The sequence below is a fragment of the Fomitiporia mediterranea genome, assembly GCF_000271605.1.
Source record: "Fomitiporia mediterranea MF3/22 unplaced genomic scaffold FOMMEscaffold_19, whole genome shotgun sequence".
Lineage (NCBI taxonomy): Eukaryota > Fungi > Basidiomycota > Agaricomycetes > Hymenochaetales > Hymenochaetaceae > Fomitiporia > Fomitiporia mediterranea.
The window spans coordinates 29,836-56,511 of record NW_006760404.1 but is presented as its reverse complement, the minus strand read 5'-3'; the positions used below and the strand labels follow the sequence as shown (position 1 = coordinate 56,511).

The 26,676-nt window shown below is 34.4% G+C and overlaps 1 protein-coding gene across 1 annotated transcript; it reads right to left on the bottom strand.

The window, feature by feature from the left end:
* Positions 1-23,936: 23,936 nt before the first annotated feature.
* Positions 23,937-24,646, bottom strand: FOMMEDRAFT_32340 (Aldo/keto reductase; the record flags this gene model as incomplete). Its single annotated transcript, XM_007271884.1, has 4 exons — positions 23,937-24,002; positions 24,070-24,301; positions 24,360-24,483; positions 24,637-24,646. 4 exons carry the CDS (start codon positions 24,644-24,646, stop codon positions 23,937-23,939), a joined length of 432 nt encoding a protein of 143 aa, XP_007271946.1.
* Between the last annotated feature and the right edge of the window lie 2,030 nt (positions 24,647-26,676).

Genomic DNA, 26,676 nt, shown 5'->3' with positions numbered 1-26,676 from the left:
GCCACGCGAGTTAATTGAGACCGACGCCCAGAGAACCGATGGATCACACGGGCAACTCAATCTTACACTTTCGGACGGTGTAAAATTTTACCCGCAAGTACCCGACTAAACGTTCACTGTGTTTCAGCAGTTCTCGTGACGGGGCTGTTGCCTCGACAATCGGAATGGCTTGGGAAGATTCGGGCGGAAGAATGGCTTACAGACAATAAATCCCGAAGGCCCTCGTGTTTGGTGGGTACAAAGTAATACACGGATAATACAATGATTAGTCTGATGTGATTCCGAGACGAGGAGGCGGCCTCTCCTCAGCATATTCTGTTAACGATTGACGCGGTTTCCACGGCTTTTCCGCATCGAACTAAATTCACAAACCAGCACGGCAACCAACACAACAAACGTTAATCTTTGAAAAAATACACGTCGCTTCATGCCTTCGATCTTTAATAAAACCCGTTTCAGAAAGACTTGATTGCACACAGGACGATCATATAAATAATATGGTCTAATCTAAAATATCACCGGAATGTCGAATTTTCGTCAAAGTCGGTTGACCACCTCATGATCACGTTGTGAACTGCTGGCTTTACTTCCACCATATTGATTGAATTGCAGGCTTAACTTAGAGATTTTCACTTTTATAGCTACTTCCAATTTACAGAGGTCTGTACAACATTAGTAGGAAATCCACTTTAATGTATTAACAATATGCAAGTGTACAGAATGTCCATTTGAGAAACATAAATGATGGCAATGATTAGTAATTATAATATAACATAATATAATGTGCAAAATGTGCTTACTCTATGTTCTAAAGCTTATTCTAAAACAGACATTCAATTAATCTATAAAAATGCTTCTTACAATGTGTTTGTTATACTTGTGATGAATCTACTGTACTTAGTATTCTTTACATTATTAGTACAGATCTTACTAGTTATCAGGTGTTGTTACATACACATTTAATAAAAAACTAATTATACAGAAAGGATTTCAGTCAAGCAAGCTTTGACATTTATTACAACTCAATCTATTCAGACTGTACACAAATCAAAATGCTTTAACTGTAAATAGAATAGAATATTTTAGTTATTTTTTTGACTTATATGTTAGTAACAGTATAGAGGAGACCTGAAGGCTTAGTAAGGGGACTCAGGCTACAACTATCCTACACAACAGAAATACAGAACACAAGTACTAGAATGTAGTCAGAACTTGCAGAATGGGCAGAAAGAGAGAGTGAGACAAGTGTTGTTACAATTCTCCACTCCTGTACCTTCAGTTCCAAGGGTTCTGCACCCTTCTGTACTAGAACTCAGGACTTCCATCCCTCAGGAGCACTGTCTATAGACTATATGTGTGCTGACTCTTACTACTACCCTTCCTTACTTCATCATTCCATTCCTTTGACTACTCCTTCATTCTCTGTTCATTCTATAGTCTCTTACCCTTTGTCCATCCCTTCATTCTTTGTACCTTTATCTTTGACATTCCTTTCTTTCATTCTTTGTAGCTTATCATTCTTAGTGGCTCATACTCCCTGAGTACTCTTGTGTAGTTTAGTATATATAGGCATACAAGATCAGACTAGTCCTGTAGTCTTGATCTCATCTACTCTAGGTAGTCCTGTACTCTTAGGCTTACTCTATATACTCTACTCTTGTCTCACTCTCTCTCTCTGCCTGTTTTACAAGTTCTGACTACATTCTAGTACTTGTGTTCTGTATTTCTGTTGTGTAGGATAGTTGTAGCCTGAGTCCCCTTGCTGAGCCTTCAGGTCCCCTCTATACTGTTGCTGACATTAGATTAAGACTACCTATTACTACTCTACAACTCTCCTATGTTTTGAGCATTAGTACTTACTATTGTATCAATCTCTTTTCTTTGTCCTAACCCTTTTACATTTTTAAATTTTAAACTTTCTAAACCCTTTTAAACTTTTGCCACCCTTCTTCTATTCATTACCCCTTTTAGTTTAGTACTGATTCCTTTGTAGTATAAACATAGACCCTCCTATACTGACTGTCACCCCTACTGTCCTACCAGATCAGTAGTTACAAGCAGAACTAGCTTAATATGTACAGACCTCTATCTAAGAGGCCTTTACTAACTATATACTCTCAGCCCCTTTAGAACCTGTTCTGATTGTTCTAAAAGTTACAACCTGTTCTAGAAAGAAAGTACATGTAGCCTACCCTTTAGACTTTAATAGGTAGCACTTTGAGAACTTCTAACACTAAGTCAAACTATACATAGCTACTACTTTGACTGATCTATCCTCAGATCTCAATCACATCCTATTTGTCCTCTCCTTCATGAAGGAAGGCAACACAGCCACCTAGGCCCAGAACTGGATTGAAGGCTATTAGATTGGAAGCCTGATCTGACTTTAGAACAATGAGTTGTACTTAGAATTTATAAGGCAGCTCTGTACTTCCTTCATCAATCTGAATAAGAAGCATAATGTACAGAACAAGCTTGTATCTCTGTAACAGGGTAAACATTTTACTAATGCCTTCTTTCAGGAGTTTGATATTCTGGCCCAGAAGGTAGGATTCATGCTTGAGTTTAATAATGTTCTTATTAGAATGCTTGAAAAAGCTCTTCACCTGGAACTGGTTAATAAGATCCTTAGAATAATGTTAGAACTAGTCACCTACACTGAGTAGAAGATACACACTATCTCCTTCAACTAAGCTACAGCTCAAATGTATCAAGTCTGTACAGAATGTCTACACATGTGTCTAGCTCTAACAGTTCTGAGCCCTCAGATTAATCCACCTGTAATTTGTAATCAATCTGTTCTGATAGACATTAGAGAAGCCTAAAAGTAAGGAGTATACTTTGTCTACAGAAAGTCAGGGCACTAGATTAAGGACTGCTTACAGAAGTAACAGTATATCTGTCAGGTCATTAGAGCAATAATGAGTAACAAGCAGGATTTGTAGTAAGAAGCCTTTTCTACAAATTCAGAAGTCACCTTAGAACTTCTAAACCCTAACTACATACTTTAGGATTTTGTAGAGGCCTAACAGTAAATGTGACACTGAAGGGCTATGACTCAGATTTTTTAACAGTCACTTTTGATTCAATAGACACTGTAGGATTAAAAGTAAATAAAGTAAGAAAAGTAGAAAAAGTAGGAAAAGTAGAAAAAATAAATCAACAAAATTATTTATTAGAAAGAAAAAAGTTGAAAACAAAAGTAGATAGTTCTCCTATTTCTTCTGATTCTTTTGATTCTTCTCTTCACACTTTATCTGAGTCTAAATCTACACAATCCAACCTGCCCCTTCTACATTCTAAGATCTTAGAATGTTTAGAACACTACCCAGCCCTGTTCACTACTTAGTAGTTTGTCCATAGTATCAAGTAGGGATAGTCTCAGCTGAGTTCACAACTGAGGACATAAGTCTATCCTTGTTGAAAGAGAGAGGTTAATGAGGAAATGTTAGTACATATACTTACCCTCTTAGACAACAAGACTGTACAAGCTGTACATTCCCTTTAGAACAAGTAGTAGTTCATCCAAGGATGTTCTGAGCACTAGCTCTAAGTTCCTGTCCTCTTAGCTCTCTTCTCAGGATCCTCTCAGATCTGAACAACAGTTCTGGTAGATAGTAAATACACTAGTTTGTACATTAATAAGGCCTTTGTGTAGAAACACTACCTTCTTACTTAACATGTTTTACTCCTAATTCTAGTATACAATGTAGATAGAACTCTGAACTGGAATGGTTGGATTACTGAGTTTGTCCAACTACAGATGACTATTTAGAATCATAAGGAAAGTATTGAGTTCAGAGTCACTAACCTTAGAAAGACAGATGTCTTTATTAGATTCAAATGGCTTAAGGCTCACAACCCTACTATTGACTAGTTAGAGTAGACACTTGTGTTTAATTAGTGTCCCAAGTCTTACAACTACCTTATACTACTGTTCTGAGTAGATACAGACACTTTTAATGTTACTAACAGTTCTAATGAAGGTGACCAGTTGTTCTTCTTCAACTAGGATAAATATGTGGATACATATTCTAGTTAAGACAGAACAGAGTTAATCTGAAAGATGTTTAAGACAGAACCAGTCTAGAACCCTCTCAGAACAACTCTACTCTAGAATGTATATAGACTTAACTTACTAGATTTTGTCTAAGAGTTCCTTAAAGTCTTTAGTAAAGAGGAATTTGACCAGCTTCCTAAACACTGTCTCTAGGACTATACAATTGAATTGACTAAGAGTTTCTAACCTAAGGATTATAAGGTCTACCTATTCAACAGAGACAAGTAGGAGGTGCTCAACAAGTTCCTTTAGGAAAATCTTCAGAACAGCTAGATCCAACCCTTAAAGTCCTCTATAGCCTCCCCTTTCTTCTTTGTCAAAAAGAAAGATAGGAAGCTTTACTCAGTCTAGGATTATTGTTGTCTTAATAAGGGTACTGTTAAAAACAAGTACCTACTCCTCCTAATTCAGGAGCTCATTAATAAGATGTATACATTTAGGGTTTTCACTAAGTTGGACATTTGATAAGAGTATAATAATATTTGGATCTAAGACAGAGATGAGTAGAAGGCTGTGTTCCAAACTAATTACAGATTGTACAAACTGACTATAATGTTCTTTAGACTAACTAACTTACTTATAATGTTCTAGTTATTTATGAATCACATCCTTACAGATCTGATTAACTCAGAGCATATTAGTATGTATCTGGACAACATTCTGATCTTTACCTAGACAGTCAAGCACTATTACTAACTGATCCAAGCAGTTCTACAACAGTTCTAAGATAATAAACTGTTCCTCTAAGAAGTAAAGTACTCCTTTACACAGGAGTCAGTAGATTATCTAGGCTTTGTAATTGGTGGAGGAGAAGTCTGTATGGATCTAGCAAAGGTAACTGTAGTTCAGAACTGGCTACAACCTTAGAACCTGAAACAGGTCCAAGTGTTCCTTAGGTTTGTAAACTACTACTAATACTTTATTTGAGACTTTAGTACTATTGCCCAGCCCCTTCACAATCTTACTAGCAAAGATGTTTCTTAGTAATAGGGTAATCAGTAACAGTCTGTGTTTGAGTCCCTTAAATAGGCTATTACTAGTAAGCCTGTATTAGTAGTTCTAACAGTTGTAGACAAGTTCTGGGTCAAAGCCAACTCTTCTGACTTTACAAATAGAGTAGTACTGTCCTAGTTCATTGACAGAAAGTAGTGTCCAATAGTGTTCTGATCAGAATCCCTCTCTACAACAGAACAGAACTACTCTATCTATAATAAGGAACTCCTTACAATTGTCTGTTCCCTAGAAGAGTAGTGTCAATATCTCCTCAGTATAGTGTAGAAGTTTAAGATCTAGAGTGATCACCTTAATCTCTAGTACTTCTGAGTGTCTTAGAAGCTCAACTACTACTAGGCTTGTTAGATGTTAGAACTGTAGAACTATAACTTTGTACTAACTCACAAACCTGGAACACAAATAATGAAAGCTAATTTACTCTTAAGACAAGTAGGTTATGAAAGGGGGGAGAATGATAACAAAAATCTTGTTCTCTTAGACAATTCCTGTTTTGCATCCAAGACAATCTAAGAGATCTGACTTGAATCCAAGAATGTTAACTTTGTCACCTACATACAGTAAGCTCTGAGACACACACAGGACTAGGTTGTAGTGAAGCAACTAGAGAAGCAGGCTAGGGATTGGGAGGAGGATGAGGATAGACAGGTTTACTAGAAAGGCCAACTGTACATTCTAAAGGATTAAAAGCTGTAGGAGGACATTGTCTGAGCTTATCATAACAATCTAACTGTAGGACATCCAGACTGACACAAAACACAGAAACTCATTACTTAGAACTACTAGTAGCCCAGAATGTAGAGGGAAATTCTAAAGTACATGACTAGTTACAATATGTACTAACAGACTAAGGCCTACTAGACAAGGGTTTAGACTCCTCTACATCTGTATTAGATTCCAGATTACTCTTAGGAAGAAGTCTTAGTAGACCTGATTAGTGAGCTACCCAAGTCTTAGGGTTACAACACTATCTGTGTGATTGTTAACTAATTCTCTAAGCAAGTCTACACAGTTTTAACCTGAACAGAACTCACTTCTAAAAGTATAGTATGTATTTATCAGAATCATGTCTTCTAGTTGTACAGACTCCCTTAGAAGCTCATTCATGATTGTAGACTACAATTCAAGTTGAAATTCATGTAGGACTTGTATACACTTCTCAGAATTCAAGGGAACCCTTCTACTACCTATCACCTACAGACTGACAGTCAAACTGAGTGAGTCAATCAGGAGATTGAGCTCTACCTCTGAATGTTCATTAATCATTAGTAATCAGATTAGTCTGAATAGTTAGCTCTGACAGAATTCATACACAATAACTAGCAACACTCTACAACAGGACAGTCCCTGTTCTTCCTCAATTATGAGAGACATTTGTACCAGGGGACAGTTCTGAACTAAAACAGTAGTTCTGAATCCACAACAGACTTTGTAAAACAGATGTACAGAACTAGGGAGGACACACAAGCTCTTTTAGAGAAGGTAGTGTAGGTTATAAAGTAGAACTATAATTGGAAGAGGTCTGTAGCTAAGGATTACCAGCCTAGTAACAAGGTTATACTAGAAGCTACTAATCTGACCTCAGATTACTTAATGAAGAAGTTGGACAACAAGTGCTTCAGACTCTTTGTTATTAAAAAGAAGGTTAGTGCCTCTACCTACAAACTCTAACTTCTAGTAACATGAAAGTACATACACCTAGTGTTTAATAAGGTTCTGTTGTCTTAGTACTATAATCCTGATTTTCCTTCACAACAAAGACCCTCTCTGCCTCTACTAGAACTCATTAGTTCTAAACCAGAATACAAAGTAGAGTATATAGTAGATACTAAGCTACTGTACAGAAAACTCAAATTCCTTGTTTACTAGAAAGGGTACCCAGTTGAGGAGCATACTTGGGAACCTACTAAGAACCTCACCCATACTCTTAAGACAATCTAAGACTTCTATCAGCTTCATCCTAGTGCTCTGTACAAACTCAGCCTTACAGATTTCTAAGCCTTACTATTCTAACTTATGCCTAAACTACTAACTAAGCCCTATGTTTACTAATTGGGACAATTAGTTTTAGAGGGAGGGTAATGTTACAATTCTCTACTCCTGTACCTTTAGTTCCAAGGGTTCTACACCCTTCTGTACCAGAACTCAGGACTTCTGTCCTTTAAGAGTACTGTTTATAAACTATATATATACTAACTCTTACTACTATCCTTCCTTACTTCATCATTCTATTCCTTTGACCACTCCTTCATTCTCTGTTCATTCTATAGTCTCTTACCCTTTGTTCATCCCTTCATTCTTTGTACTTTTATCTTTGACATTCCTTTCTTTCATTCTTCATAGCTTATCATTCTTAGTAGCTCATACTCTCTAAGTACTCTTGTATAGTTTAGTATATATAGGTGTACAAGATCAGACTGGTCCTATAGTCTTGATCTTGTCTACTCTAGGTAGTCCTGTACTCTTAGGCTCACTCTATATACTCTACTCTTGTCTCACTCTCTCTCTCTACCTGTTCTGTAAGTTCTGACTATGTTCTAGTGCTTACATTCTGTATTTCTGTTGTGTAGGATAGTTGTAGCCTGGGTCCTCTTACTGAGCCTTCAGGTCCCCTCTACACTGTTGCTAACAAGTGTAAGGTATATAGAGTAAGTTTAAGAGTACAGGACTACTTAGAGTAGACAAGATCAAAACTATAGGACCAGTCTGATCTTGTACACCTATATATACTAAACTATACAAGAGTACTCAGGGAATGGTGAGCTACTAAGAATGATGAGCTATAAAGAAATAAAGGAAGAAAAGGTTAAAGATAAATGTATAAAGAATGAAGGGATAAACAAAGGGTAAGAGACTATAGAATGAATAAGGAATGAAGGAGTAGTTAAAGGAACAGAATAATAAAGTAAGGAGGGGTAGTAGTAAGAGTTAGTCTACATATAGTTTATAGACAGTACTCCTAAGGGACAGAAGTCCTGAGTTCTAGTACAGAAGGGTGTAGAACCTGTAGAACTGAAGGTGTAAGAGTAGAGAACTATAATATTACCCTCTCTTTAAAACTAATTATTCTGATTAGTAAACATTAGACTTAGTTAGTAACTCAGGCATAAGTTAGAATGGTAGGGTTTGGAAATCTGTGAGGCAGAGTTAGGATAGAGTACCTGGATAAAGTTGATAGAAGTCTCAGATTGTCTTAATAGTATAAGTAAGATTCTTAGTAGGTTCTCAAGTGTGTTCTTTAACTGAGTACTCTTTCTAGTAAACAAGAAACTTGAGCTTTCTGTACACTAGCTTAGTATTTACTACATACTCTACTTTGTATTCTGGTTCAGAACTAATGAGTTCTAGTAAAGGTAGTAGGAGTCTTTGTTATAAAGGAAAACCTAGATTATAGTACTAAGACAACAGAACCTTGTTAAACACTAAGTGTATATACTTCTAGGTTGCTAGAAGTTAGAGTTTGTAGACAGAGACACTAACCTTCTTTTTAATAATAAAGGGTCTAAAGTACTTGTTGTCCAACTTCTTTATTAAGTAATCTATAGTTAGATTAGTAGCTTCTAGTATAACTTTGTTACTAGGCTAGTAATCCTTAGCTGTGAATCTCTTCTAATTATAGTTCTACTTTATAACCTACACTACCTTCTCTAAAAGAGCTTGTGTGTTCTCTCTAGTCTTACACATCTGTTCTACAAAGTCTGTTACAGATTTAGAACTACTGTTCTAGTTTAGAACTATCCTCTAATACAAATGTCTCTTATAGTTGAGAAAGAATAGAGACTGTCTTATTATAGAGTGTTACTAGTTATTGTACACAAATTCTGTTAGAGCTAACTATTCAGACTAATCTGACTACTAATAATTAATAAACATTTAGAGATAGAGCTTGATCTTCTGATTGACTTACTCAGTTTAACTATCAGTCTGTAAGTAATATATAGTAGAAGGGTTCTCTTAAATTCTGAGAAGTGTGTACAAGTCCTGTATGAATTTTGACTCAAATTATAGTCCACAATTGTAAATAAGCTTCTGAGAGAGTCTATGTAACTGGAAAACATAATCTTAATAAATGTGTACTATATCTTTAGAAGTGAGTTCTGTTTAGGTTGAAACTGTATAGACTTGCTTAGAGAATCAGTTGACAATTATACAGATAGTATTGTAACTCTAAGACTCAGGTAGCTTACTAATCAGGTCTACTAAGACTTCTTCCTAAGAGTAATCTAGAATCTGATACAAATGTAGAGGAGTTTAAATCCTTGTCTAGTAAGCTTTAGTCTGTTAATATGTATTGTAACTAGTTACATACTTTAGAATTTCTCTCTACATTCCTAACTACTAGTAGTTCTAAGTAATAAGTTTCTGTGTTTTGTGTTAGTCTGGATGTTCTACAGTCAGATTGTTATAATAAACTTAGACAATGTTCTCCTACAGCTTCTGATTCTTTAGAACATACAGTTAGCCTTCCTAGTAAACCTGTTCATCCTTATCCTCCTTCTAGTCTCTAGCTTACTTCTTTAACTACTTTACTATAACCCTATCCTATATGTGTCTTAGAGCTTACTGTATACAAGTAACAAAGTCAACATTCTCAGATTCAAGTTGGATCTCTTAGATTGTCTTAGATGCAAAACAGGAATTGTTTAGAAGAATAAGATTTTTGTTATCATTCTCCCCTCTTTTATAACCTACTTGTCTTAAGAGTAAATTAGCTTTTGTCATTTATATTCTGAGTTTGTAAGTTAGTACAAAGTCATAGTTTTACAGTTCTAACATCTAGTAGGCTTAGTAGTAGTTAAGCTTCTAAGACACTTAGAAGTATTAGAGATTAAGGTAATTACTCTAAATCTTAAACTTTTGTATAGTACTAAGAAGATATTAATACTACTCCTTTAGAGAACAAACAATTGTAAGAAGTTCCTTATTATAGATAGAGTAGTTCTATTCTATTACAGAGAGGGATTCTGATTAGAATACTATCAGACACTACTTTCTGTTAATAAACTAAGACAGTACTACTCTATTTGTAAAGTTGGAAGAGTTAGCTTTAACTTAGAACTTGTTTACAACTGTTAGAACTACTAATACAGGCTTGCTAGTAATAGTCTACTTAAGGGACTCAAACACAGACTACTTCTAATCACTCTATTACTAAGAAACATCTTTACTAGTAAGATTGTAAAGGGGCCAGACAATAGTACTAAAGTCTCAGATAAAGTATTAGTAGTAATTTGTAAACTTAAGGAATACTTAGACTTGTTTCAGGTTCTAAGATTGTAGCCAGTTCTAAACTATAGTTACCTTTACTGAATCTATACAGACCTCTCCTCTACTGATTACAAAGTCTAGATAATCTACTAACTCCTGTATAAAAGAACACTTTACTTCTTAGAGGAACAGTTTATTATCTTAGAGTTATTATAGAATTGCTTAAATTAGTTAATAATAGTACTTAACTGTCTAGGTGAAAATCAGAATGTTGTTTAGATACACACTAACATGCTCTAAGTTAATCAGATCTGTAAGGATGTGATTTATGAATGACTAGAACATTATAAGCAAGTTAGTTAGTCTAAAGAACATTATAGTTAGTTTGTACAGTCTGTAATTAGTTTAGAACACAGTCTTCTACTTATTTCTGTCTTGGATCCAAATATTATTATATCCTTATTGAATGTCCAACTTAGTAAAGACTCTAAATGTATGTGTCTTATTAATGAGCTCTTGAATTAGAGAGAGTAAGTACTTATTTTTAATAGTACTCTTATTAAGATAGTAATAATCCTAAACTAGACAGAGCTTCCTATCTTTCTTTTTGACAAAGAAGAAAGGGAAGGCTATAAGAAACTTTGAGAGTTAGATCTGACTGTTTCAAAGATTTTCCTGAAGGAACTTGTTAAGTACTTCCTACTCATCTCTATTAAGTAGATAGACTTTACAATCCTTAAGTTAGAAACTCTTAGTTAACTCAATTGTATAGTTCTAAGAGTGACATTCAGGAAGCTAGTCAAATTCCTCTTTACTAAAGACTTTAGGGAACTCTCAGACAAAATCTAACAGGTTGGGTTTATGTGTGTTCTAGAGTTGAGTTGTTCTGAGTGAGTTCTAGACTGGTTCTGTCTCAGAAATCCTTTAGATTGACTCTGTTCTACCTTAACTAGAATATGTGTCTACATATTTATCCTAGTCAAAGAAGAACAACTGGTTACCTTTATTAGAACTGTTAGTAACATTAGAAGTGTCTGTATCTACTTAAGACAGTAGTGTAAGGTAACTATAAGACTTAGAACACTAATCAAATGTGAGTGTTTACTCTAACTAGTTAATAGTAGGGTTGTAAGCCTTAAGCCATTTGAATCTGATAAAGATGTCTGTCTTTCTAAAATTAATGACTCTAAATTCAATACTTTCCTTATAATCCTAAATGACTATCTATAGTTAAACAAACTTAGTAATCTAACTATTCCAGTTTAGAGTTCTGTCTGTATTATATACTAGAATCAGAAGTAGAACACATTAAGTAGGAAGGTAGTGTTTCTACACAAAGGCCTTATTAATGTACAAACTAGTGTATCTACTATCTACTAGAGCTATTATTCAGATCTGGAGGGATCCTAAGAAGGGAGCTAAGAGGATAGGGACTTAAAGCTAGTGTTTAGAATGTTCTTTAATAAATTACTACTTGTTCTGAAGGGAACATACAGTTTGTACAGTCTTATTGTCTAAGAGGGTAAGTATATACACTAACATTTCCTTATTAACCTCTCTCTTTCAACAAGGACAGACTTATGTTCTCAACTGTAAACTCAGCTAAGACTATTCCTACTTAATACTATAGACAAACTACTGAGTAGTAAACAAGGCTGAGTAATGTTCTAAACATTCTAAGTTCTTAGAACACAGAAGTAGTAGGTTAGATTGTACAGATTTAGACTTAAATAAAGTGTAAAGAGAAGAATCAAAAGAATCAGAAGAAATAAGAGAACTATCTACTTTTGTTTTTAACTTTTTCTTTTTTAATAAATAATTTTCTTAATTTACTTTTTCTACTTTTTCTACCTTTTCTACTTTTCTTACTTTATTTACTTCTAATCCTATAGTGTCTATTAAATTAAAAGTGACTGTTAAAAAATCCAAGTTATAGTCCTTTAGTACTGTATTTACTGTTAGGCCTCTACAAAATCTTAGAGTATATAGTCAGAGTCTAAGAGTTCTGAAGTAACTTCTGGATTTGTAGAAAAGGCTTCTTACTACAAATCCTACTCATTACTCATTATTACTCTAATAACCTGACAGATATACTGTCACTTCTGTAAACAGTCCTTAATTTAGTGTTCTAACTTTCTACAGGTAAAGTATACTCTTTACTTTCAGACTTCTCTAATGTTTATTAGAATAGATTGATTGTAAATTACAGGCAGATTAATCTAAAAGCTTAGAACTGTTAAAGTCAGATGTATATGTAAGCATTCTGTACAAACTTAATGTATTCAAACTGTGACTTAGTTAAAGGAAATGGTACAAGTCTTCTAATTAGTGTAAGTAATCAATTCTAGTATTATTCTGAGAATCTTATTAACTAGTTCTAGATGAAGAGCTTTTTCAAGTATTCTAATAAGGACATTATCAAACCTGAGTGTAAATCCTGTCAGTAACAGTATAGAGGGGACCTGAAGGCTTAGTAAGGGGACCCAGGCTACAACTATCCTACACAACAGAAATACAGAATGTAAGTACTAGAATGTAGTCAGAACTTGTAGAATAGGCAGAGAGAGAGAGTGAGACAAGAGTAGAGTATATAAAGTAAGCCTAAGAGTACAGGACTACCTAGAGTAGACAAGATCAAGACTACAGGACCAGTCTAATCTTGTATGCTTATATATACTAAACTACACAAGAGTACTTAGAGAGTATGAGCTACTAAGAATGATAAGCTATAAAGAATGAAAGAAAGGAAGGTCAAAGATAAAGATACAAAGAATGAAGGGATGGACAAAGAGTAAGAAACTATAGAATGAACAAAGAATGAAGGGGTGGTCAAAGGAATAGAATAATAAAGTGAGGAAGGGTAGTAGTAAGAGTCAGTATACATATAGTTTATAGACAGTACTTCTGAGGGACAGAAGTCCTGAGTTCTGGTACAGAAGGGTGTAGAACCCTTAGAACTAAAGGTATGAGAGTAGATAATTGTAACATTACCCTCTCTCTAAAACCAATCATTCTGATTAGTGAACATAGGACTTAGTTAGTAGCTCAAACATAGGTTGGAATAGTAGGGCTTGGAAATCTGTAAGGCTGAGTTTGTACAGAGTACTAGGATAAAGCTGATAGAAATCTTGGATTGTCTTAAAAGTATGAGTAAAGTTCTTGGCAGGTTCCTAAGTGTACTCCTCAACTAGGTACCCTTTCTAGTGAACAAGGAATTTGAGTTTTCTGTGTAACAGCTTAGTATCTACTATGTACTCTACTTTGTATTCTAGTTTAGAGCTAATAAGTTCTAGTGAAGGCAGAGAGGGTCTTTGTTGTAAAGGAAAACTAGGATTATAGTACTAAGACAACAGAACCTTATTAAACACTAGGTGTATGTGCTTCTATGTTGCCAGAAGTTAGAGTTTGTAAACAGAGGCACTAACCTTCTTTTTAATAACAAAGGGTCTGAAGTACTTGTTGTCCAACTTCTTTATTGAGTAATCTAAGGTTAGATTAGTAGCTTCTAGTATAACCTTGTCACTAGACTAGTAATCCTTGGCTACAGACCTCTTCCAATTATAGTTCTACTTTATAACCTGTACTACCTTCTCTAAAAGAGCTTGTGTGTCCTCTCTGGTCCTGTGTATCCATTCTACAAAGTCTGTTACAGATTCAGAACTGATGTTCCAGTTCAGAACTGTTCTCTAGTACAAATGTCTCTCATGATTGAGGAAGAATAGGGACTGTCCTGTTGTAGAGTGTTACTAGTTATTGTGTACAAATTCTGTCAGAGCTAACTATTCAGACTAATCTAATTACTAATGATTGATGAACATTCAGAGGTAGAGCTTGATCTCCTAATTGACTCACTCAGTTTGACTGTTAGTCTGTAGGTAATATGTAGTAGAAGGGTTCTCTTAAATTCTAAGAAGTATATACAAGTCCTACATAAATTTTGACTCAAATTATAGTCTGTAATTGTAAATGAGCTTCTGAGAGAGTCTGTACAACTGGAAGACATGATCCTAATAGATGTACACTATACTTTCAGAAGTGAGTTCTGTTTAGGTTGGAACTGTATAGACTTACTTAGAGAATTGGTTGACAATCACACAGATAGTATTGTAACCCTAAGACTCAGGTAGCTTACTAATCAGGTCCACCAAGACTTCTTCCTAAGAGTGATCCAGGATCTAATACAGATGTAGGAGAGTCTAAACCCTTGTCTAGTAGGCCTTAGTCTGTTAGTATGTATTACAACTAGTTATGTACTTCAGGATTTCCCTCTACATTCCTAACTACTAGTAGTTCTAAGTAATGAGTTCCTGCATTTTGTGTCAGCCTGAATGTTCTATAGTCAGATTGTTATAATGAGCTCAGACAATGTCCTCCTACAGTTTCTAATCCTTTAGAACATACAGTCAGCCTTTCTAGTAAACCTGTCCATTCTTATCCTTCTCCTAATCCCTAGCCTACTTCTCTAACTACTTTACTATAACCTAGTCCTGTGTGTGTCTTAGAGCTTACTGTATACAGGTGACAAAGTCAACATTCTTAGATTTGAGTCAGATCTCTCAGATTATCTTGGATACAAAATGGGGATTGTCTAGGAGAACAAGATTTTTGTTATTATTCTCTCTCCTTTCATAACCTACTCATCTTAAGAGTAAATCAGCTTTTGTCATTTGTGTTCTAGGTTTGTAGGTTAGTACAAAGTCATAGTCTTACAGTTCTAACATCTAGCAGACTTAGTAGTAGTTAAGCTTCTGAGGTGCCTGGAAGTACTAGAGATTAAAGTGATTACTCTAAATCTTAAACTTCTGTACAATACTAAGGAGATATTAATACTACTCCTTCAGGGAACAGACAATTGTAAGGAGTTCCTTGTTATAAATAGGGTAGTTCTGTTCTGTTACAGAGAGGGATTCTAATCAGAACACTATTAGACACTACTTTCTGTCAATAAACTAGGACAGTACTACTCTATTCACAAAGTCAGAAGAGTTGGCTTTAACTCAGAACCTGTCTACAACTGTCAGAACTACTAATACAGACTCACTAGTAATAGCCTACTTGAGGGACTCAAACACAGACTGCTACTAATCATCCTATTACTAAGGAACATCTTTGCTAGTAAGATTGTAAAGGGGTTAGACAATAGTACTAAAGTCTTAAATAAAGTGTTAGTAGTAGTTTACAAACCTAAGGAACACTTGGACCTGTTTCAGGTTCTGAGGTTGTAGCCAGTTCTGAACTGTAGTTACCTTTGTCAGATTTATACAGACCTCCTCTCTACTAATTATAAAGCCTAGATAATCTACTGACTCCTGTGTAAAAGAGTACTTTACTTCTTAGAGGAATAGTTTATTATCTTAGAGCTGTTGTAGAACTGCTTGAATCAGTTAGTAATAGTGCTTGACTGTCTGAGTGAAGATTAGAATGTTGTCCAGATACACACTAACATACTCTGAGTCAATCAGATCTGTAAGGATGTGATTCATGAATGACTAGAATGTTGTAAGCAAGTTAGTTAGTCTGAAGAACATTATAGTTGGTTTGTACAATCTGTGATTGGTTTAGAACACAGCCTTCTACTCATCTCTGTCTTAGATCCAAATGTTGTTGTATCCTTATCAAATGTCTAACTTAGTAAAAACCCTAAATGTATGTGTCTTATTAATGAGCTCCTGAATTAGGAGGAGTAGGTACTTGTTTTTAATAGTACCCTTATTAAGACAATAATAATCCTAGACTAGGTAGAGCTTCTTATCTTTCTTTTTGACAAAGAAGAAAGGGGAGGTTATAGAGAACTTTAAGGGTTGGATCTAACTGTTCTAAAGATTTTCCTAAAGGAACTTGTCAAGCACCTCCTACTTGTCTCTGTTGAGTAGGTAGACCTTATAATCCTTAGGTTAGAAACTCTCAGTCAATTCAATTGTATAGTCCTAGGGACAGTGTTTAGGAAGTTGGTTGAATTCCTCTTTATTAAAGACTTTAGGGAACTCTTAGACAAAATCTGGCAGACTGAGTCTATGTGTGTTCTAGAGTAGAGTCATTCTAAGAGGGTTCTAGACTGGTTCTGTCTCAGACATCCTTCAGATTGACTCTGTTCTGTCTTGACTAGAATATGTATTCACATATCTATTCTAGTCAAAGAAGAACAACTAGTCACCTTTATTAGAACTGTTAGTAACATTGAAAGTGTCTGTATCTACTTAGAACAGTAGTGTAAGGTAGTTGTAAGACTTAGAACACTAATTGAACACAAGTGTTTACTCTAACTAGTCAATAGTAGGGTTGTGAGTCTTGAGCTATTTAAATCTAATAAAGATGTCTGTCTTTCTAAAGTTAGTGACTCTAAACTTAATACTTTCCTTATAATCCTAAATAGTTATCTGTAGTTGGACAAACTTGATAATCTAACTATTCTGGTTCAGGGTTCTGTCTACATTGTATACTAGGATCAGAAGTGGAACACATTGAGTAGAGAGGTAGTGTTTCTACACAAAGGCCTTATTAATGTATAAACTAGTACATTTACTGTCTACTAGAGCTATTGTTCAGATCTGGGGGGATCCTAAGAAGGGAGCTAAGAGGACAGAGACTTAGAGCTAGTGTCTAGAACATCCTCTAATGAATTGCTACTTGTTCTAAAGGGAACATACAGTTTGTGTAACCTTATTGTCTAAGAGAGTAAGTATATATACTAACATTTCCTTATTAACCTCTCTCTTTCAATAAGGACAGACTCATGTCCTTAGCTGTGAACTTAGCTGAGACTATCCCTACTTAATACTATAGACAAACTACTAAGTAGTAAACAGGGCTAGATAGTGTTCTGAACATTCTGAGATCTTAGAATACAGAAGTAGTAAGTCAGATTGTGTAGATTTAGACTCAGATAAAGTGTAAAGAGAAGAATTAAAAGAATCAGAAGAAATAGGAGAACTATCTACTTTTGTTTTCAACTTTTTCCTTTCTAATAAATAATTTTGTTGATTTATTTTTTCTACTTTTTCTACTTTTCTTACTTTATTTACTTCTAATCCTACAGTGTTTATTGAATCAAAAGTAACTATTAAAAAATCTGAGTCATAGCCCTTCAGTGTTACATTCACTGTTAGACCTCTACAAAATCCTAGAGTATGTAGTTAGAGTTTAGAAGTTCTAAGGTAACTTCTGAATTTGTAGAAAAGGCTTCTTACTACAAATCCTACTCATTACTCATTATTACTCTAATGACCTGACAGATATACTGTTACTTCTGTAGACAGTCCTTAATCTAGTACCCTGACTTTCTATAAGTAAAGTATGCTTCTTACTTTTAGGCTTCTCTAATGTCTATTAGAATAGATTGATTGTGAATAACAGGCAGATCAATCTGAGGGCTCAGAACTGTCAGAGTCAGACACATGTGTAGACATTCAGTACAGACTTGATACATTTAAGCTGTAGCTTAGTTGAAGGAGATAGTGTATGTCTTCTACTCAGTGTAAGTGACCAGTTCTAGCATTATTCTGAGAATCTTATTAACTAGTTCTGGGTAGAGAGCTTTTTCCAGTATTCTAATAAGGACATTATTGAACCTAAGTACAAATCCTGCCTTCTAGGCCAGGATATCAAACTCCTGAAAGAAGGCATTAGTAGAACATTTGCCCTGTCACAGAGACACAAGCTTGTTCTGTACATTGTACTTCTTATTTAGATTAATAAAGGAAGTATAGAGCTGCCTCATAAATTCTGAATACAACTCATTGTTCTGAAGTCAGATTAGACTTCTGATCTAATAGCCTTCAATCCAGTTCTGAGCCTAGGTGGCTGTATTACCTTCCTTTATGAAGGAGAGGACAAATAGGATACAATTAAGATTTAAGGATAGATTAGTCAAAGTAGTAGTTATGTATAGTTTGACTTAGTACTAGAAGTCCTCAAAGTACTACCTATTAAAGTCTAAAGGGCAAGCTATATACACTTTCTTTCTAGAACAGGTTATAACTTCTGGAACAATTGGAACAGGTTCTAAAGGAGCTAGGGGCACATAGTTAGTAAAGACCTCTTAGATAGAGGTCTGTATATATTAAGCTAGGTCTGCTTGTAACTACTAATCTGGTAGGACAGTAGGGGTGGCAGTCAGTGTAGGAGGGTCCATATTTACACTATAAAGGAATTAGTACTAAACTAAAAGGGGTAATGAATAGAAGAAGGGTAGTAAAAGTTTAAAAGGATTTAGAAGGTTTAAAATTTAAAAATGTAAAAGGGTCAGGACAAAGAAAAGAGATTGACACAACAGTAAGTACTAATGCTTGAAATGTAAGAGAGTTATAAGGTAGTAATAGGTAGTCTTAATCTGATGTTAGTAACAGTGTAGAGGGGACCCAAAGGCTTAGTAAGGAGACCTAGACTACAACTATCCTACACAACAGAAATACAGAATACAAGTACTAAAACATAGTCAGAACTTGTAGAACAGGCAGAGAGAGAGAGTGAGACAAGAGTAGAGTATATAGAGTAAGTCTAAGAGTACAGAACTATCTAGAGTAAACAAGATCAAGACTATAGGACTAGTCTAATCTTGTACACTTATATATACTAAACTATACAAGAGTACTCAGAGAGTATGAGCTACTAAGAATGATAAGCTATGAAGAATGAAAGAAAGGAAGGTCAAAGATAAAGATACAAAGAATAAAGGGATAGACAAAGGGTAAGAGACTATAGAATGAACAAAGAATGAAGGGGTGGTTAAAGGAATAGAATAATAAAGTAAGGAAGGGTAGTAGTAAGAGTCAGTATATATATAGTCTATAGACAGTGCCTCTAAGGGACAGAAGTCCTGAGTTCTAGTATGGAAGGGTGTAGAACCCTTAGAACTGAAGGTACAAGGGTAGATAATTGTAACAAATCCTACCTTTTAGACTAGAATATTAAACTCCTGAAAGAAGGTATTAGTAGAATGTTTACCCTGTTACAAAGATGTAAGCTTGTTTTACACATTACACTTCTTGTTCAGATTAATGAAGGAAGTACAGAGCTGTCTTATAAATTCTGAGTACAACTCATTATTCTAAAGTCAGATTATACTTCTGATCTAATAACCTTCAATCCAGTTCTAGGCCTAGGTGACTGTATTACCTTCCTTTATAAAGGAGAGGACAAATAGAACACAATTGAGATCTGAGAATAGATTAGTTAAAGTAGTAGCTACATATAGTTTAACTTAGTACTAGAAGTCCTTAAAGTGCTACTCATTAAAGTCTGAAGAGTAGACTATATACACTTTCTTTCTAGAACAGGTTACAACTTCTAGAACAATTAGAACAGGTTCTGAGGAGGCTGAGAGTATGTAGTTAGTAAAGGCCTCTTAGATAGAGGTCTGTATATATTGAGCTAGGTCTACTTATAACTACTAATCTGACAGAACAGTAGAGGTAACAGTTAGCTTAGAAGGGTTTATGTTTACACTACAAAGGAATCAACACTAAACTAAAAGGGGTAATGAATAGAAGAAGGGTGGTAAAAGTTTAAAAGGGTTTAGAAAGTTTAAAATTTAAAAATGTAAAAGGGTTAGGACAAAGAAAAGAGATTAATGTAACAGTGTGTACTAATGTCTAAAATGTAGGAGAGTTGTAAGGTAGTAATGAGTAGTCTTAATCTGATGTTAGTAACAGTATAGAGGAGACCTGAAGGCTTAGTAAGAGGACCTAGGCTACAACTATTCTATACAATAGAAATACAGAATATAAGTACTAGAATGTAGTCAGAACTTACAGAATAGGCAGAAAGAGAGAGTAAGACAAGTGTAAGGTATATAGAGTAAGTCTAAGAGTACAGGACTACCTAAAGTAGACAAGATTAAGACTATAGAACTAGTCTAATCTTATATACTTATATATACTAAACTATACAAGAGTACTCAGGAAATAGTAAGCTACTAAGAATAATGAGCTATAAAGAAATGAAGGAAGGGAAGGTCAAAGATAAATGTACAAAGAATAAAGGGATAAACAAAGGGTAAGAGACTATAGAATGAATAAGGAATGAAGGAGTAGTCAAAGGAACAGAATAATAAAGTAAGGAGGGGTAGTAGTAAGAGTCAGTCTACATATAGTTTATAGATAGTACTCCTGAGGGACAGAAGTCCTGAGTTCTAGTACAGAAGGGTGTAGAACCTGTAGAACTGAAGGTGTAAGAGTAAAGAACTATAACATTATATAGAGCTTATAAAAGTACACTAGTAGAGATATAGAAGTCTAAAAGTAAAGAGTGAAACATATACAGAATATAATCAATACTTTTATTAAATCTGTAGAGCAAGTCAACTAAAGGCTTGTAAAAGAACCTAGAAAATAAGTATACATTAAAATCAACTTTAAAGACTTGAGCAATTAGCAAAATTTGCTAATGAAGAACAAATGACACATGAATTAAATTCTTATACAAAGGAATTAATCTGAGTATAAATATTACTACTATTAAATATGAATGAATATGATCTGTAATTGATTGTATCTTTCCTTTTATAGATAAGTGATTCTACTACTAAAGATTGTTTTGTATATCTTAACAATACACAAAGAAATTAACTCAGTTCTTTAATTACTATAATAATAGAACTACTCTACTATTTTGTTAATATTAGTACTTGACAAGTAAAATTACTAAGTCTTAGTAATTTGTTATTTTCTGTCTTCCTAGCTAAAATTTCAAGCAATTCTGTCATTCTCTCTTCACACATCTGTAACCTTCAATTTATAATTGCTAACATAACTGACAGTAATTATTACTTGCTTAATCATTCTTAGAATTAGTAAATACAATCTTAAGAACTAGTATTAACTAATACAATTCTTCCAAGTACTTCATTTCTTCCTTTGTCAGTTTAATATATACTATGTCTACACAAATAGGAAGTAAATGAGTAGTCAGTACTCAATTCTCTGTACACTATATATAATATAGAGCTTACTAATTAGTTCTTTCATATTCTGTAGGCTTGTTGTGCCAACAATCAGAGTAGCTACAGAATCCTTATTCACAATCCATACTAAAGTAATCTGTGCCATTATATGGCCTTTCTTCTTTACAAGCTCTTCAATATAACAATTGACTTCCCTATTACCTTCAAATGTACTGTAAAGATTGTACAATCCTGTAAATTTTAAAGACAAATTAAGATCATTAGATATTAGGTTATAAATGGATGAATACTAAGAGTTAGCTTACTCACTCATCTGATTGATCTTGTTTTGACTGCTTACCAAGCAGGTGTGTGAGGAATCCATGCACAAGTCATTAGGGAAAAGTCTTAAAGCTTATATTAGCTTATAAACATATAAATTTTCTAAATTTTCTAAAAAATATAAAAGACCATATATCTAACCTCTAAAAATGAGAAAATTATAAAAAGCTATGTAAGATACAAAAAGGTATGTACAAATTGTTAATATGAATAAGGTTTATAAGTGTTGACAATATGTAAATGAACTTATATCCAACCTTCTAAAATAAAAAGATATTAAAAGAACTTTGTATTTTAACAAGAGTAATGTAGTTTTATAATATATACAATCTAATGTAAAGCTTTAAAAGTATGTTGTATATTGTTAGATATTATTATACTTTATAAGAGCTTTATAAGACTTTAAAATCATTATAATATTTTACAATCTAGATATTTATTTATTTCTCTTTTTTTTCTCTTATAATTAAGTATTTACATTTTAATACACTTGTATTTGTTCTATTCTACTACATTGTATTTTAATAATATTGTATTTACAAAACAAGCATGCAGACAAGTAAGAAGAAAGAAAGGAGGAAAGGAGAGTCTAGTTGTAGAGAATCATACTTTAAATATTTATTAAACTAGTCTTTACTTAAGGGACAGAATTGTTAGTAAGTGTAGACACTTAAAGTAAGGAGAGGGACACACTATAACACTGTACAGGAAGGGCAGGTAGTACACTAGGTTGAGATCTGGAGTGTTGAGCAAACTGATTTGAGCTACAGGCAAATCTGTATTTGTGTGTGTATACTGTATACTCTTACTATAGTAAGTAATAGAAAGTACAGTGTACTGAGTCATTAATTACAAGAGTGTATCTCTGGGACATCCTAACATAAAGAGAGAAGGTAATGTAGAAGTTGCTGACAGACTCAGTGTAGGTGGTGAGAGTAGTGGGTTAATACTTCTGTTTAATATGATTCTATACTTAGTACAGAGGAATACAAATGTATACAGTGTGAGCCTATCTAGAGTAGTTTCAAGTACTGAATGTGTGGAAAAGGAGAGTGTGTACTAGGTGAGAGAGAGAGTGGCACAACAGGAGTAGTTGTACAGAGACATTGTTACAAGTATGTACTCATTATTATTGTCTGTACTACAGAGTAGGAAGAGGCATACAAATGTATGAAATTATTAAAGAAGTTGTTTAGCAATGGTAAACAATACAGATGTGTGTGTGAATGCAAAAAGGAAGGTGAATGTAAAAAAGTGAGGACAGTAAAGGAGAGGCAATACAAATGGTAGAGTAAGGAGTAGGAGGGATGGAAGGGAGACAAAAAGTTGGGAGGAGAAGGATGAGCAACTATTATACAGACTATTATAAAGTAGGCTGACTATTTATACTTTACACTGAAGGATAGTGTTATCAGCTAGGTTGTGTTATTACAAGATCTGAGGCTTAGTGTAAGCATCATAGTAACAGATTAGACTCATAGAGAGACAAGTACAGTAATGTTTGTTACCTATGTTGTTACAGACAGAGTGTCTACTAGTAGGACACTTGTGAGTAAAGGACTTGACTAGAGAGAACAGAGGTAACAACATAGTATTAGGGGCAGAGGGTTGGGGAGACAGTAAAGGTAGGAGGTAAAGGAGTGACAAAGAGAAATGCATCATTATATGCTCTCAATCTTCAGCAGTTGATTACATAAGCAACTATAATATGAGTTGTCAACTGATAGAACATTTCAATTATTGTATTTAGGTATAAAATAAAATTATTGATCTACTTTGTAATATATTAAAAAGTAATATAACATGTATATAGCTTTATAAACACACTAATGTAATTATTACAAGTAGATGAAATGCTTTTTACAATAATTGTAAACTACTTGTATAAACAATCTAAGTATAATATACATTAATATACCTTTTGTATAAATTATAAGGTAACAATAGTAATTATTACATTATTATATTATAAATTCAACTCTTTCTTTAAGATTATAATTTAAATATAATACAAGTATAACACTTTAGGTTGTCATACAAAGTTAGTATAATACATGTAATAGATTTTATTCATCCCTAGTACTTATGTAGTCTTTATATACATTAATATGTCTTATTTAAACATTGCAATTCAATTACAAGCCTTACAATTACTTTATAATGTATAAACAATACATATGTTACTTTACAAAGTCTATAAGAAATTACAAGAAATGTGACTTTCTCCTGATGAGCAAGGGATTGATGATCAATGTATGTTTGGGACAAACATTGCCAGGCATAGCATGAGGACATGCCAATGAAGCACACATATCCAGCCTTGACAACATCATGAAGGGCTTGCATCTTTGATATATAATGAGTGTCCAGACAACTTTGAGTAAATGACAATCTTACAGTTTCCTCAGCTAGTGTATTCTTGTCAAACTGATGGCATTACAGTACATTGATGTAATCAAGCTGAAGACGTTCCAAACTATGCTTGACTGATTCAAAGATGTGCTTTACATTGGAAAAGTCAATAAGCAATTGTGTCAGCACACAAAAGTATGCAGTATATGAACATTACCTTCCTGCTCAGCCCATATTGATTAACGTAACCATAATTATCTGGATTGTTTCCGACATTGAAACGGTACATCTCTCCAGGCGTGCAACCAGCAACATTGCAGAGCTTAGTGAGGACTACAATCTCGTCTCTCAGAAAATTGAATTTCTTGATAGCCTTTCTGAGAATTATTTCCGAGAGCCCATTTGAATAGACGTTGGCTGTATCGAATGTCTGAATCCCTGCATTGTATCTAACAAGACGGGATATTATAAGAAACTAATTCGAATGGGTGTAAAACTGCTACTTACACAGCTTTGATATGCTTTAATCCTTCTTCCTCACTGAGAAGCCATGGCATCCATTCTGGTGAGCCATACAACATACAACCCAAAATAATCTTGGATACTTTCAGCCCTGATTTACCGAGATGCACTGAGACAAAGAATAATGAGAGGTCAAATACAACTAAACGATTAGACAAAATTACTATAGGGCATCTCAGTTCTCTTTTCACCAACTTTAGACTGGCTCATTTTAGAAGCGGAGCAAAACAAAGACAAAAGCTGTCAGTTCAAGCACACACACCTATGAGCATTTTAATTTATATCCACAGAATCTGTTGTGCCGGGAGTCATGCAGCTGATGCGTTGCATGGATTTTCCGGCAACGCAAGGATATGATAATATGAGTAAGGTGATCCGGCAGACTGATGCGGCGGTATGGCTTCTTTTGACGCGTTATTTATTGTACAACCCTTGGCCTAAAGCGCATCAAACATCGAAACCCTGCATGGGAGCAGTGAATCAACCCCGTGTAAGCCGGCAGACCATTCAACTGACTGTAACGCAGTGCCTTACATATGCATCACACAGGAAGAGAACATGTTTGGAATATTGGGGCAAATAATAAAGCTGGCAATGTCAGTAGCAATTGACAACTCTAGTGAAAGGGAAAAAGGAAGTGAGAGATGAGCGATTCGTGACAGTGCAAGAAGCTCAAAGGTGACAAAGCCAACCAGGGCTAACCACACAATAGTACACATACACTAATAGAAATAATATTACCAACAGTATTACAAAGTGTTTCTCAATTATCCACTATATACAGTAGTCTCAGGCTATCCAACCCTCTATTCCCTGTCAGTGTCAAATCCTGTATTCTCCTGTTAGTCAGACTTACAACAGGTATTCTCATATAATTTATTTAGTAGTAACTGATAAGTTCTTTCAGCTTTATTCTGTCCTGTCTCAGTCTCAGTCTCATTACTTTGTTTTTTATCTATTATCTATCCTATCTAACTGTTTGAACTATTTAGATATAAATAAGTTAGTAATTACAAAAAGGGCAAGTGTCTGAGTATATTAATAATTAGAATGTATAAGTGTAAGGCTTAGACTATAAGAAAAAGTATATAGTTCTTCTCTGGTTATATTTATTTCTCCTTTTTTTAACTATATTTTGTAAGTAAAGATTGTTAACTTGTGTAACTATAAGAAAATAAGATTATACAGCTGATATTGGAGCTTGAAATTGATTTATCTTTAGTTAAGAAAACTAGTTCTTATGTATAATGCTTAATAGGATTGTATTTGTATATAAGTATAAGACTTGCATTACAGAAAGGAGTACAGAGAACTTGTTTGTTTATTTATTCACTTGTTTGTTTGTTTATCTTACAATAACTTAATAAATGCTCTTCTCTGTAATTTCCTCTGATTGTTTTTCTTTTTCCTTCTATAATCTAGAATGAAACAAGGACATACTTGAGTTAGCATTAATTCTATACCTCTTTTCCTTCCTCTCTCCTTGTTTAGTTATATAAGTATATGATTTTAGATCCTTAGTAAATTTTATTACTAGTTTGGAAGCTATTCTCAAGTACAATACTTATTGAATCATTGATCTTGCATAATAGCATAATTGTAAGTATACTAATAAGCTTAAGCACATTGACACTGTAATGATCTGTACTTCCTATCTAAGAAACGCAATATAAATGCATCATGATATAATGAACAGTTGACATTACTTTGCAGATGAGTAGTCCTCGGGGCTATCCGGTTGTTAAGTGCTAGTGATGCCATGCCGTATATTAATATGAGTCAATTACACCAATTCCCAGACCTCCAGTTGACTGAGACCTGAAGATCTGAGCTTGATATTTCCTCTTACCTTGTGCATAACCCAAGATGGAACTCTTTGGGTACATTCACGACTTATTTAATACTCATGAGAGGCATGCACGTGGCAGCCGTGAAGTCAGAAGGGAAAGAGTGCAACATATGCAGAACGCGATCAAAGCATTCATCAAGATTTCAGAGAGATTCGACGTTCTAGCAGAATCTGCGAATTGGGATTATGTTAGGGCAACACTCGCAATCCTTGAAGGCACAGCCGATTTCGATGCTGCTGAACAAGGGACATACCAGTTGAACTCGTACACAAAAGACTTGCTCAAAAGAGAGTTTGAATGGCAGCTTGCTCTCGCCCAAGCACATCGTGCAGGTGATAGTAAGATCCAAGGTCTGGAAAGAACTATTGCATGGATTAATGGTTTTCGCCGCTACGTTCTCTTGGAGGCTTTCAATGAGAATATTTAAGATGAGAAAGGTATAGCTCATTACT